Source organism: Molothrus aeneus, chromosome 3, assembly GCF_037042795.1.
Source record: "Molothrus aeneus isolate 106 chromosome 3, BPBGC_Maene_1.0, whole genome shotgun sequence".
NCBI classification, from domain to species: Eukaryota; Metazoa; Chordata; class Aves; order Passeriformes; family Icteridae; genus Molothrus; species Molothrus aeneus.
Genome location: NC_089648.1, coordinates 42,164,421 through 42,178,506, shown reverse-complemented (window position 1 = coordinate 42,178,506; position 14,086 = coordinate 42,164,421). Strand labels below are relative to the sequence as shown.

The following is a 14,086-nucleotide window of genomic DNA, read 5'->3' as shown; positions in this document are numbered from 1 at the left end:
GGGATGCATCAGGGTCTAAGCACCCTTTATCATTCAATTGACAAGGTGTGATATTTTGTTCAAAGGTTACATACCTTCATGTGCATATCTCAGTCACCTCCACCTTTGTGCTAGTCAAATAATGCCAGTAGACACATGAAGGAGAATGTGGCTGTTCTTCTGAGAGCAATCTCTGGGCAGGCAGAAGCCCCAAGCAAAGGTGCTCCTTAGGTGGTGATGTCAACCCTGTTGCATTTGCAGCAGTAAGTTGGGCCACATTTGGGGCACACCAGCCCACATTTCTGGCTGTGACCCCACGCTATTCTGGTGCAGGGTACAACAACAGAAGCTACTGGAGAACAAAAAGTACATTATGGTAGAGTTTTTAATGAGATGAAAGAATGAAGAAAACTAGGGCTACAGCTTCCATAGAAACCTGTGGGAAGTCATGAAGCCCGCTTTCTAATGAATTTGTATTTGTGGATTTTTTTTCATAGCTTCTAATAAGATGTCAACTCAATTGAAGCTTTTCCTGTCACTGGGGTGGCATCAAAAGGTCAGAGAACTGTGTGGGCTCCTCTCATTAATGGAGGAGGTGTGCTGCTGTGACCTTGCCCAGTGGGGTGTATTCTCTTAAAGTTTGCTGAATAACTTTTTAATTCTTTGGCTACCTTTCAACTGAGGGGATGGAGGGGAGATGATGAATACAGAGACACACAGTGTGATTATAAAACCTCATTTTCATAGAAAACCAGGCTAATTATAACTATAGTGCATCAAAAGTGACTCTATCATCTAATTCCTCAGTGGTCGGTAACTTAGTTCCTCCTTAGCATGGATTTGATAGTTTTCACCTGTCTGACCCTGGGAACACCAACTGCAGTCATATGACACTGGTTCCTTATGCAAGAGGCCTGATTCAGAGAATGGAGGGCTTTCCATTACCATCTTTCTCCTAATTCCTCGTGTGGACAGAGAGCAACCTGCTGGCTTGTATACGCAGCCTGCCCCAAGATTCAGAGTATTAAAGATGCACAAGATGCCTTTGGTGTCTTGGTGTGGTGAACACACTAAAACACAGCGTGTCTCAGACAGATGGGCACAGGGACCACGGCCTGGCTCAGGGCACAGCTCTGGTAGGTCTGGTCACAAGGCAGGGATGAGCACATGCTGCACTCAGCATTTGCTAAAACTGGCCCTGTTTTCCACTCAAAAATCTAGGAGCTTCCTTTGAGTCTCTCTTGTGGCGTGCTCTCTGCACGCACAGGCTGTGCTACTGGAAATCTATTTTTGTTGTGTCCTCTTGACATTATTCATATAATATTTATTAAGCTTTATGAATGTCACCTATAAAGCACTTCTTTTCTTAGTGGGCCATTCTGAGTTGTTATTTAATAATGAGTGGTTGATCTGTGCCTTTTAGTGTATAGTTGAAGAGATTCCTTGGAAGGTGAACAAATCTCTCTTAAACAGTCATTACAGATAATTGGCTGCTGCTCTTTGTGAAACCAAACAATTTCGTTCTCGTTTTGTAAAAACATTAGTCATAAACCACAAATTCTTTAACCTCAAGTTCTTCAATCTCATCTACTAAGCCTTATACCCTGAGAACATGACCTTGCAAATGGATCCTCTCCTGGCCTGAGTTCTAAATAACTGAAGGGTGTGCTGGGAGTTGGTATTTACACAGTACCATAAGTACTCTTACCAGACTTAAGCCTCAACTTGTAGAAAGTCATGTCTGTCTATTAGGGATCATTGGTAGTACGTATGTCCTAAATAGCTCCTCCACTATTGTGAAACAGATTCTTTGTATCTGAATCAGAATAGTCATTAAAAAGGATTCACCTGAAAATTTTCATGTGTGCATCTTGATGGTATGAAGTCCCAGTGAGCCAAAAGCAGCATCAGAATTGCATCCCACTTGCTTGTCACAACACAGAAATGATTCAACATATTAATTTCAACATCAAGATAAATGTGGTGACTTGTTCTAAAGATGAAATAAGCGTGCCTTCCCTTCCCTTTATCTGTGTGGTCGGTGTGATTTATTTATGAATTTGAAAAAATGATTGATTTAGTATCAAAGTAAAGACCATTCTTAAAAATTACCTTCAGCAGACTTTTAGCAAGTCCTGAGTATTGAAAACCTTTTTTGTTTTTGTGTGTTGCTTGGGGTTTTTTGTTGCTGTTCTTGTGTGAGAATGTAGTAAATCTCTGTTTAAATAAAACCCCTGAAACTTTAAGAGAGATTAAATTCACTGTGAGACTGCAGCTGTGTAATAACAATACATAAACATGTTCCATGACTATAATGGTAAAGCCTTTGGTACTTCAATTATAACTGCAACTCTCCATTGCTATGATTTGCCCTTTAATGTAAGGAAGTATTTGTATATAAAAAAATTGTTAGTCTGTCATGTCTGTGAAAGAACTTTACAGACTTTATAGTTGAACTGTAATTAATTTTAATGACGAAGAGCTGCGGTGCTCATCACAGATCATCAAACAGATCACAGACAGCTGCAAATTAACAATTATGTACTTTAGAAAAAGAATTCAAAGAAGTTGTGTCATAGTTTAACCCTAGCTGGCAACTAAGCACCACATAGCCAATCCCTCACTCCTTGAATGTCAGCCGGGACAGGATGCCTCTCTAACTGTGTTTTTATTAATTTGTTTTGACTAGTCCTGATTAATTATTTAAAATTCCTCAGTGGTTAAGGTATTTGGGAACATGTTGTGAGGCATTAGAAAATGGACATCAAACGACAGTGTTCTGCTATTGAGTCATAACTGACATATAGAGTAAGATGACAGAATTTTTCTAAAGGTTTTGTGTTTGTAGATAACTAATGTTTCATTTTGTGTCTGTATTTTTATGAATTCATAGTTTAGGAAAGGCTGCAGCTGCATTAACATGGGATTGCATGTTATTTTTTGTATTTTTAAAATACAAAGTATATTTTGTATTTTTAAAAGCTTTATAGTGTTTGTCAATTGTGAGATTTTGCCGATTTTGATAACAAATATTATCCACAGCTAATAAAAAGAATAGATCTTGTGAAATGGTTTGAAACTTGAAGAAACCCTTAAACCTTTTCTGGGAGCAGAACTCAATACATATATTGTATTTAAAAGTTTTAACAGTATTTTCTCAAAGGAAACTGTTATCATTGTGTCCTCATTATTTCTTTCTGTAGGCTTTTCCAGCAAATGCAGTGACAGTTTTTGTGTACTGCAGCTCGGTGACAGTTTTCTTCACGGTTATAAAGGTGATCAGCTACCGTTTACACCTTATGTTTGATAAAGGCGAAGTTATTCAACAAAAGCTCTCAAGAAAAAATGGAAGGCAATGTAAAGATACAGAGGTTCAAAAAGGAGAAGCAGTTGAGTCCTCAAATTGTAGGTAAGGTTTTCCTTGCATCGTTGGCACATTATGTAAAATGGGTGAGTTTGCACCATGGTCCTGCACAGCAGAAATGTCTGTTGAAAGCAAGAAGTACAACATGGCAGTATAAGGGTGTGGGCACATAAATTACTTAGAGGTGTATAAAGAATGACACTTTCAAAAACTTGCTTAGTGCTTTTCAGCTAGGTAGCTGAAATGTTCTTGTGGTGCAGCAGGCAGAGCTGCACCTGATTCAGAGGATGGGCAGCAGCTGGGCACGTGAAGGTGGTAGAGGAGATATGTACTGGATGTGCTAACAGATCCTGAAGAAAACCTGGCAGAAGTTTTCTGGGGAAGCCTTAAAATGCTTGCTCCTACCTGCTGGGAAGTGGCAGGCACCTGTTGGTAAAGAAAATGCTTTAATATCATGGCTTTGGAAGACAAGGCGACCTCATGTTGCCTTTGTGTGCTTTTAGTAAATTCCCTCTCAGATCACACCTAGATGCATAAGTTGCTTTTCCCCCTTATGTTTTATTGTGATAATTATGATGCTTCTGTGGTCCTGTTCATGAGGAAAGCTAGTACTGCTTTTATTTCTCAGGGGCATTTGGTAGGCAGTTCAGTTGTAGCTTCTCTACTGAGAAGCCAAGTACTATTAGTCTTTGCATAGAATTAATAGGGCTGCTTCTAGGCTGTGATGGTATTGAAAGTAAAAACAGTAGTGAGATGAAGACTAGTACTGACATTTTCCAGATTTGTGTATTGGTAGAATGTTCTGCTATACACTCTTCAGAATAAATAAATAAACCCTTCCTGCTGGTTTTTCAAGCTTGAGTCATACAAACAAATGAAGCTGGCAAGTGGCTTTCAGTGATAGCAAGTGTTATGACAGATGTGAAAAATGCTGAAATAAGGTACATTTAAAAGAGACAGAAGCATAGAAATGTCCAAAGCAAGCTTAAATTGAGTAGCTTTGTTAAAACTACCAGTCAGGCTTCAACAGAGAGCAGTGTATAAAAGAGCTTAGGGTAGTTTTTGGATGCATTTGCAGTTGCTACTGCTAGCTCTGCGCCAGCTAAGTAGTATCAAGATAGTTTGTGTTCCTCTGTGCTTCTGCTCTTCTGTGTCTTTACACATGCACATCTGTGCTACACTCCTGGCAGTGATGTTTCTGGGACAGTCAAGGTCTGCCTGCATTGAGACTCTTCTAAGAAATGCCTCTGTGTGTCACTACCCATACAACATTTTTATTTTAGATGGGGTTATGCCTTTCAGGCTGTTTTGGCTGAGAAGTAAAGGTAGAATAACTTAAAAGTTGCATGCTAAATCATGTGACTGTTTCTCCCAGGTTGATTTGTGTATGCAGAACAATCCATTAATTAGTACTTGCTCAGAAAATAAAGATCTTAATATTATTTTGACTGGATGGATGACAGAATTTTTTAAACAGACCTTTATAGTTGGCAGGTTGGCTGAGCAGTTTTTGAAGCCAGTTAACTAAAAAAAAATATTGTGGAAAGAGACCACCCAGATAAATAATGTTATTGCTTATATACAACTATGAAATTTTAAAAATAAATGATAGAAAAGCCCAACCTCATGCTTTTCAACATTTCACTGTGGTGTTTTTCTGCCTTTTTTTTTTTTTTTGGTGTTTTTTTGTTAAACTGAATTTCTGTTTGATATACTGAGAAAGAGAATATTTTTAGGTTATTGATAGTAAACTTTGTCTGAAAATACCTGCTTTTATCCATGGAAAAGCTAGTAGAACATATGTGTAAAAGGAGTTAGTGGATAGTTTAGTGTATCCACAAAGGAACTGATCTATAAATTGCCTTAGAATACGTGAAATTAGTAATGGCTGTATATTTACTTTGCCTAGACCAGAGCAAAAATTTTATATTTTGGTCTAATGATTCTATTAGTGCTCTCTGTGTTGCATTTCAAGTAGGCTATGGGAGGTTTCCAGATAAACAGGCAATTAGATGAGGCTTACATACTCCAGGACTTAAAAAGCAAAAATTGTGAAAGGAGTAGCTTTTGATTGTCATATGTCTAAGGGAAAGCCCTAGATTGCTTTTTGTGCCAATAAATCTGTTTGTGTGTCAGGCAGGCTGAATGGCATTATGTATGCATAGGGAGGTTGAAGAGATGTCATTTTATTTCTCATAGCTCCGCTTCTGAAGACACCATAATCATTTTACATTGAGGGGTTTTTATTCTTTAAGTTTTATCAAGTTGTCTTGGTGAGGAAGGAAGTGCAGAAAGATGTTACAGTATTTTTTTACAGCCCTGTGCTTTTATCATTGGAGGGGAGAGAAGTGCTCTTACTTCATTGTGCTGTGCTACTTCTTCCCATTGTGTTCTTATTCGTGAGCTACTTCCCAGAGCTCGCTGTGATGCCCTGTGGTGATAAGTATTGCTTTATCTTTTGTGTGCTTCCCCTTCAGCAATAACTCGGGGGATCCCGCCGCCGGTGAGAGCAGCCCAAACGGCTCTACCCAGACAATTCCTGACAGTTCCAGAGTGCAGGCCCCGCACTCGCAGGACTCCCCTGGAGCCACGGTCAGTATGTGCACTCCTCCAGCAGTCCACAGCTCACTACACTTGGTTTTGTATTGCCAGGTGCTCATTGCTTGTAACACAGGCCTGCTCCAAGCAGGAAGGGTCATTCCCTTGGAATGGATCTACTGGGTATGCCACTGCTGTCTGTCAGCCTTGTCCTAAAGCTTTGGCTTTGCAGAGCTGAAACTGTCATACATAATGCTGCACTTCTTAGGAGGGCTCTCTCTGCTCTACAGATAGCAAGTGGCCTTTGTAAATCTTGCCAAGAGCAACTAGCTTTTTGGGGCTGCTTTGAGAGGAGGGAGAGGCTAATGCAGTCAGCATTATTTTGTTGCCTCTGAAGAGATTTGCTCCTGGACCATTAATAATTTGGTTTTGTATAACTAGACTTATGCTTATAAAATGAACCAAAAACATCTCTTCAGCTTTTAAATTCCTTTAAATCTAGGGGATATCTAGAGGAGGTTAAAAGTACCTATATGTGCACTCAACGCCAATGGCTGTGCTTAATAAATCAAACGTATATGAAGTGATGAAAGTAATGTGTGTAAATGTTATTAAAGAAAAAAATAGGAAACACTCATGATAAGTTGAAGAAATTTTCAAAAAATTAAGAAACAGAATAACACTGTCTGTGTAATCTTAAGCTACTCCCCTTGCATATTGTGATAACATCTTTAATTATGTGATACCATGCTATTTTTTTCTACAGGACTCCTGCCTCAGTCAGTGCAGAGGATGGTTAGTGATTTCTGAATAAGTGGCTATTTGATACTTCATTCTGTCTTCATATTCCTCCACACCCACCCTTTATCCCTATTTACTACAAATTATTTAAATCCTGATCTGAATCAGAACTATTTCTTCATTTCCTGGAGTGTTTTTACCTTTTTGTAGCATCTGTGTGATTCAGAGACATTAATAGTTCTTTTTGCTGGGCTTTTTTTTTATGAGGTAAAATATTTTTCACCTTGTTTCTGTCCTACTCTCCAGTATTCTGGTATTTGTCCATTCTGCAAACCTATGCCTTCCCGGGATCTCATCCTGGTCTCCCACTTCCAAACATGTAGGTTGGGTCTTGTCAAACCAAGTCTCCTATTCTTGCTGCCAGGCTATCACCATGAAATTTTAGAAAATAATAATAATTTCCTCTTAGTTTTGGTGCCTGTCAGTCAGAAGAGAGCCACAGTCATTTTTTTCAATGTCTCGTTTCTAATTATGCACTTAGGCTGTTGAATTTAAACTCCTGAAGTATTCCTTATGGAGTGTTGTGTTTAGTTTTGAGCTCCCCAATTAGTTCCCATGCACACTGACCTACTGATGAGAATCCAGCAGAGACAAACAAGGTGATTGAGGAACATGATGTGTGAGGACAGGCAGATGGACTGTTTCAGCCTTTGTAAGGCTAAACTCTTTTGTAACCATACAAGTAGAGCTTACTCCTGTTTTCAGTTTTGTAATAGTAAGTTACACAGCAGGTTGAGCACGCTCTTCTCAGAGGTGCTCAGTGGCAGGATAAGAAACAGTTGCAGCCATGGAAAGCTACGGTTAGATCAAATAATTACATTTAATGTCTTTTTTGTGGAGTTGTTTTGGTTTTTGGTAATTTGTGTGTTGTTTTTTTTTTTCTCCCTACCAAGTGAGTGGTCAAATACTGGAAGAGGTTTTCCAGAGAAGTTGTGAAATCTCCTTCTTTGGAGATTTTCAAAGCTCTGTTGGAGATGACCCTGAGCAACCTGCTCAAACTGTATCTCCTTCAAGTGTGTGTGTATGGCAGAGGGGATTTGGGCTAAATGACCTTCAAAGCTTTCTTGGAATCTAAATGATTCTGTATTAATTTAATGTCTCTGTCCTCTAGTTTTCCTTTGAGAAATACTTACCAATGCTAGAGGCCAAAATTTTCATTCTAGTTCTTTGGAAACACACAGCTGGATAAATGGAACAGACGAACACATTCTATTCCTTAATGATTAAAAAAAGTGTATCTGGATTAGGCACTGCAAAAATTTTTTTAAAGAAAATTTTGCTTTTCTTTCCCCTCCCCAAATATCACACACAATTTCAGTGATGCAATTTGGAGCATGACTGTTCTATAACCATCTCCCTCACCCACCCCTTGCATTTTGTGCAAGGTACGTGTTCAAATTTCAGTGATTTTAAGCACCTTACTAATGCTGTAATTAACCTTTGATTAGATAGCTATTGATAGCTACATTGATAGATTTTTTTCCCCAACAGAATTTAATAAATGACCATGTTAATCTTGTGTGTTTCTTTTCATTTTTTAGGACCTGCCAACACGGGAAACGATTGAAGATCTTAGAGGTATTTTAAAGGCTTTATAAGTCCCCTAGGCTGTTGTTTAATCATTGCTTGGCACAAAAAATTATGGCACAGAGGACTCCATGGCAGGTTCTGCTGTGCCTCCTGTTAGGATCTGAGTTGAAGAGCTAGAACTAAATTTCAAGGGTATTCTAACAGACTAAGCTTTCTCAACAGTCAGCCAAGCTGTTTGGGATGCAACCCTTCGAGGGCTGTGCAAATATCTCTCCCCATTTTGATACAGGGAGATAAAAGAGCCTTGCCCCACATTCTTAGGAAGCTCTGAGCTCTGTAAAGCATTAAACTAGGAAGTTAACACTTGTATTGCATCCTTGAACATGTGGCTGTAAACTTCTGTTGTGATTATCAACCTTTAGCTGTGTTGTATATTCCAGCACACCTTACTTTGCCTACACTTCCATCTCACTTGAGATGTCTTAATATTTTAAATCTTGTTTTGTTTTTGTTAAGGCTTATCCTGTGTGACCATTTAGGAATTGCAGAAAGTGATGTAGCAAACCTGCAGCATTGGCTTACTCTTTCCTTCACCTCTCCCTAAGTGGGGATAGTTCTCTAAAACATTTTGATTTTGAAACTAGCTGTTTCTTCAGCTATTTTGACTATTTGGACATGCTGCTATGCTTGTCCTGACTTGGATGGAGTCTATCTTGCTTTTGTAGTATTTCATATGTAGCTACCAAAAAAAAACCCCTTGTTCCTTTAGAGCTGTTTTAATCAGCTGCATCATCGGTGCTTCCTTTGCTCTGCTCTGGATCAGGTTTTATTGGTTAAAGATCATACTTTATTAATGCTTAGTGTTCATGTGAGACCTAATGCCCAAATGCTTTTTTTTAGGTGTTATGGTACTAGAAGATCAGGCTACACCACCAGTTTCATCTACCTCACCCTGTATCAAAGCAGATATATTACCTGTTTCTACAACCTCCGGTTCAGGTGCCACCACATCAGCAATAGCAACAAAACCAGCTGCTATGGAAACATTTCCTGGTGATGGAATAAATGAAAAAGGATTGAATGGACAGCCTTGTGGCCACCATGGATCCCAAGATATTCTTGTGGACAGAGACATAGCTAAAAACTTCTCCAATATTTCTTCATCACAAGGTGATATTTTAAGGACTGGAGTTTCTTCAGAGCCATGGGACAGTGAAAATTCAGTTATTTCAGACCATTTAAGTAATCCTAAAAGCTACAAAAGAGAGAAATTGCCAGATGGATCACCACAGACAGGTTTTACCAATAACTGCCCACAGTGCAATGCTATTGCAACCAAAGAGCATGAGCAGATGGAAAGCTCTTGCAATGCTGGTAACAGCCATGAGGACCTTGATTGCTCAGACAGTGAGACTGCTCTTGCAGTTGTGGACAATTCTCTTCCTGGAGACCAGCTGTGTGAGCCCATTAAAATTGTCATCACAATGAGTACTACACCAAACACTACCCTTAGTGACCTACCAGGCTCTGTCCACTTACAGGCCCTGGAAAGTGAGAGAACAAGCTCAGCCCTTGACTCTGGAGTAGTTAGAGCAGGCTGGTCAAGTCAGCAAACTAATGAACAGCTCAGAATCCCTGTTATCACGTTTGACCTGTCTGATGACAGTAAAGCTAAGCCTTGCTCAGAAGTTAGTGAAAGTGACAGAACTCCAGAAATGTTGAGGGCAGAGCTGTCGTCCAACCAATGCTCTGGCTATGAATCGGGTGATGCAGTAAAGGAGCTCAGCAACCCAGCAAATACACCTCTAGAAACTAACACTTGTTCAGATCCAAATCAGGAGAATGCTTTGGAAAATGTCCAGGCTGTGGATTTAAGTTCTAAGGAAGACTTGCATAACCTAGACCCGCAGTCCTGCAGAACTGCTCATGAAAAGAGGCACATGCGGGTGTTGAGTGTAGACAGTGGGACAGATGTGCTTTTAAGTAAGAATTTTGCGGAGGTATCTGACAAAGAAAAGACCTTACCAACCTCTAAATCAGATCTAGAAGCTAAAGAAGGTCAGATGCCCAACGAATCTAACTTTCTAGAATTTGTCTCCCTCTTGGAATCCATTAATACCTCAAAGATGAAGACATCTAATCAATCCACTGTCAAAATGGAGACAACAAAGGAAAATGGACTTGTTGGAGGTATTATGCGCGGATTACAATTCTTTTGGAATAAAGATGTTGTGAAGAGTTTGATTACTCAGAGCAGCTTAGCTGGATATCTGCAGTAAAGCAAATTCCCAGAGGGAGACTGGTTTTGCTAATAGGGCCAGGGTAGGGCTGGACTTGGTGGGAACAAAGTGGTTTAGTGGAAGTGTGTGATAGTGTCAGCTGTGGTTTTAAAATATTTTTATCTTCTTGAAGAAAACTGTTTTTCTTCCTCTAGGAAACTAGTGATAAGCTTAGTAGGTATCCATTATTTATTTAGTATTTTGTACTAAAATAGTGTGCCTGGATTGTTGGAATACCAGAAGTATGCAAAAATGTGTATAGCTATAGCATTACACCTGCCCTTGCACATCTTACCAGGTGCATGTTGAGGAGTTGTCTGTGTGCCTCTAAGTATGAAAGCTGGAATTGTCACTGGAGATGGTTCAACTTTTAGCTAACACATGTGTGCACACATACATATATTTCTAAATTTCCTGAATGGTTGTGGGTTGGGTTAATTTAAAAAAAAATGGTAAGAGTTCTCAATGGGGAAGAGTTTTGATTTTCAGTTGCTTAAAGTTAAAATATTTGCATTTTAAGGATGAAAGTTTGGTGGCTGTTTTCAGTGAAAGCCCTCAGTGTTTTAATTAAAAATAGTATATTGCCATGCAAGTTTCCATTTAATCAAGAGCACATTTGTTTAAAACAAAATCAATCAGCTAATTAAAAAACCTATATGCAGTACAATTTATAGCTCTTGTATAGAAATTTCTGGTTTTAATCAGCATTGTCATTGCTGTCACTGGACTCTGTGACCCTTTTCCGTTGGGAAGGACTGTTTTTAGTGCCTCTAGCAGCCCTCCAGCAAAATTAGTAGGGCCATGTAATGAGGATGTGAGATAGATACAGTGCAGTGCAGGCAGATGCAATCTCGGGGTACTTCCCCAAGTGATCAGCACAATCAGTTTAGAAGATCTGAGTCAAAATGAAATAAGGCAACTTGTATCTTTCCTTTCTCCAAAATGTTTGGTTTACCTTAGATCCTATAACAAACTGTTTTAGGAAAGCCTAAGAGGATGCAGTCTCAATACTTAGTTTGCATGGAAGGTAAGAAACTTCATGGTACCCTAGAAGAAGAGCTTGGCCCTGCTATTTGTCTGCTCCCTCCTATTCTACCAGCTTGCTCCTGGAAGAACCTTCCATTACATGAAAAATGCCCAACTGACTTAAAAGGTCTTTAAAACTATTGTGAAATATGTGCTTTTATCTTGTTAAAAAAATAAGTAGATTTATCTTCTCAATGTGTCATTTTCTTTTAGATTCCATTTACCTTTCACTCTTTCTCTAAATCTGCCCTATCCAATGTATTACACCCCCATCTCATTCCATGTTTCACCTGCGTCCATTTTTTCTTCCACTTTTTCTAGTTCTGTCCCTTTCCTCCCTCAATCATCCCTTCTCAGTTTAGGCACTCCCCTCCTGTGCCACCTCCTTATTTCTCTTCCTCTTCTTTCCTTCTATTCTTCCTAGCAATCACACTGTTGCTGGTTTAGGCTTTTCCACTCTGTTGAACCCACCTAAAGCTGTTGCCTCCCCACAGCTTGCATTCACTTCTCCTGCACTTACCCTCCTCTCAATTCCTTCTGATGAATTCTGAGGAACTGAGAGAAGGGTAAATGCAGAAGAAGTGAATTTTGTTTTCCTAGACTTGCTGCCTCTCTTCTGGTGTATCTTACCCATCTCTCCCGCCTTCTCAAGCTGTTTATTCTTCACTGCAGTTTCTGTCCTTCTCTATCAAGTTTATCAGCCTGCCCTGCTGGCTCCAGTCTGTGCTCTGGTTGCCCAAGACAAGTGCTGAGCAAGCCCTGCTTGTCACCTGAGCCTGCTGAGCCCTGCTGGATTCCTGGGGTGCAGTCACCTACCTGCACAACAGCACACAGCAACGCGAGGGTTGCAGCAAGCAGATTGGGATTTTTTTTTTCCTCTGATCCTCAGCCATAACAAGGAATGTTTACCCAGTAATTGTACTTCTGAGTGATGTGACTTAGCTTGGAAAGAGAATTTTAGAGGTAAATTTAAATGAAAATTAAAAAAGAAAATGCAGCTAATCTAGAAAGGCCTTTCAGACAAGTACCCTCAGATAATATGAACAGGCAAGGTTGCTGCATGAAAGAAAGCAATAAGTGATCTGAATAAGTCAGACTCAGATTCCACAGTGAAAACAAAACCCAAACCTCAACCCCAAAACTTATTAATGTTTGTGTAGTTATTGTGCTTTAGATCTGGTGAACAAGATTCTTATACAAGATAATGAGGGAACAGAAGAATTCTGCTCTTCCCTCATACCAAGCTCTCATTTAGCAACTTGAACTGAATTTCAAAGAATTGCAGAATGTTTTTGTTTGGAAGAAACCTTAAACATCATCCAGTTCCAAACCCTTGCCATGGACAGCGATACCTTCCACTAGGCCAGGATGCTCAAAGCCCCATCCAACCTGGCCTTGAACATTTCTAGGAATGGGACATCCACAGCTAGTCTGGGCAACTTGTTTTGGTGCCTCACCACCCTCACAGTAAAAAAATTTCTTCCTAATATCTATTCTAAGTCTTCCTATTTCTATTTTCTGAAGTCCGTACTTCTGTGAGATAGTGAAGTTGAGCTGCATACCTGTGTAATTAAGTGTCTCTGTTTGCAGTGTGGGCTCAGCAAGTGTCATCCAGAAACAGAAGAGGGACTGGAAAGGAGGTGCCCTGCATGAGCAGGGGTGGCAGCTGTGGATTCTGCATCTTGAACTGGTGCTGTGGGAAAAAGGAGATTCAATCTGAACTCCATGAGCTTGGGAGAGGTAGTTCAAAGGCAGTTATTTTTAAGAGCAAGTAGGCTTTGTTTTCCAGCCTAGTCAGAACGTGCTGTTTGTTAAAATAAATTACTGTCATTACTGGGAGCTTCCCCTTTGCAAGACTGAATTTTAGGAATGAGAAAGCCTTTAATATGTTTACAGCCTTGCCATTGCAAATATGCTTTAATAATATAGTATCTTGGAACAGATCTGAATGAACATTATTCCCACATTAGTGGGGTTATTAAGAAAAGTGTGTGTGTGTAGGAATACAGAGTCAAGCTATGCACCAGTTGTTTTGAGGGAGGAGGTTGGTTCTGTTTGGTTTTTGTTCTTTTAACCTTGCACACTGTCTAATTGGCAAAAGTTAGCAATAGATGTCTGGTCCAAATGAGCATGAAATGCACCCCAGAAAGATTTTTATTAGGCAATGTGAAAAACTTGGCAAATTCCTGGAAAGCTGGATATTCAGAGCTGTGTGAAAGAAAGCTGATATTTTGCATAATTTGTGGAAGGTGGGGAAATGTGCTCATCAGAACTGTCTGGCAAGTGAGTGAATGTCATGGATGGGTCTTTGTTATGGGTGGTCCCTCACAGAACTTGGGTGTTCTGTGGAAATAGAAGAGTTACCATCCTGACCACATAAGCCTTTGCCAGTAGACAGCTTGGTAAAATGCAGTACGAGAAAATGAAAGCCTTTCTTTACACTTCTAAGGGTGCCAGATTTAACCTGTTAAAATACAGGATATAAAAGCTCTAAGAGCTGTTCTATAGCCACTCCACCTCTTCTAGATTGTGAGAAAATACCACTGACACTGTTGCTAAAACTGACTTT

General features: G+C 39.7%; 1 protein-coding gene across 1 annotated transcript in view; it reads left to right on the top strand.

Annotated features, from left to right (window-relative positions):
- Positions 1-3,102: 3,102 nt before the first annotated feature.
- Positions 3,103-14,086, top strand: part of PCNX2 (pecanex 2) — a 145,697-nt gene continuing 134,713 nt past the window's right edge. The window contains exons 1-4 of the mRNA XM_066546767.1: positions 3,103-3,388; positions 5,821-5,935; positions 8,224-8,260; positions 9,113-10,402. Coding sequence (XP_066402864.1) covers positions 3,279-3,388; positions 5,821-5,935; positions 8,224-8,260; positions 9,113-10,402 — 1,552 coding nt within the window. The 5' untranslated portion in view covers positions 3,103-3,278. The remainder of the gene's footprint in view (positions 3,389-5,820; positions 5,936-8,223; positions 8,261-9,112; positions 10,403-14,086) is intronic.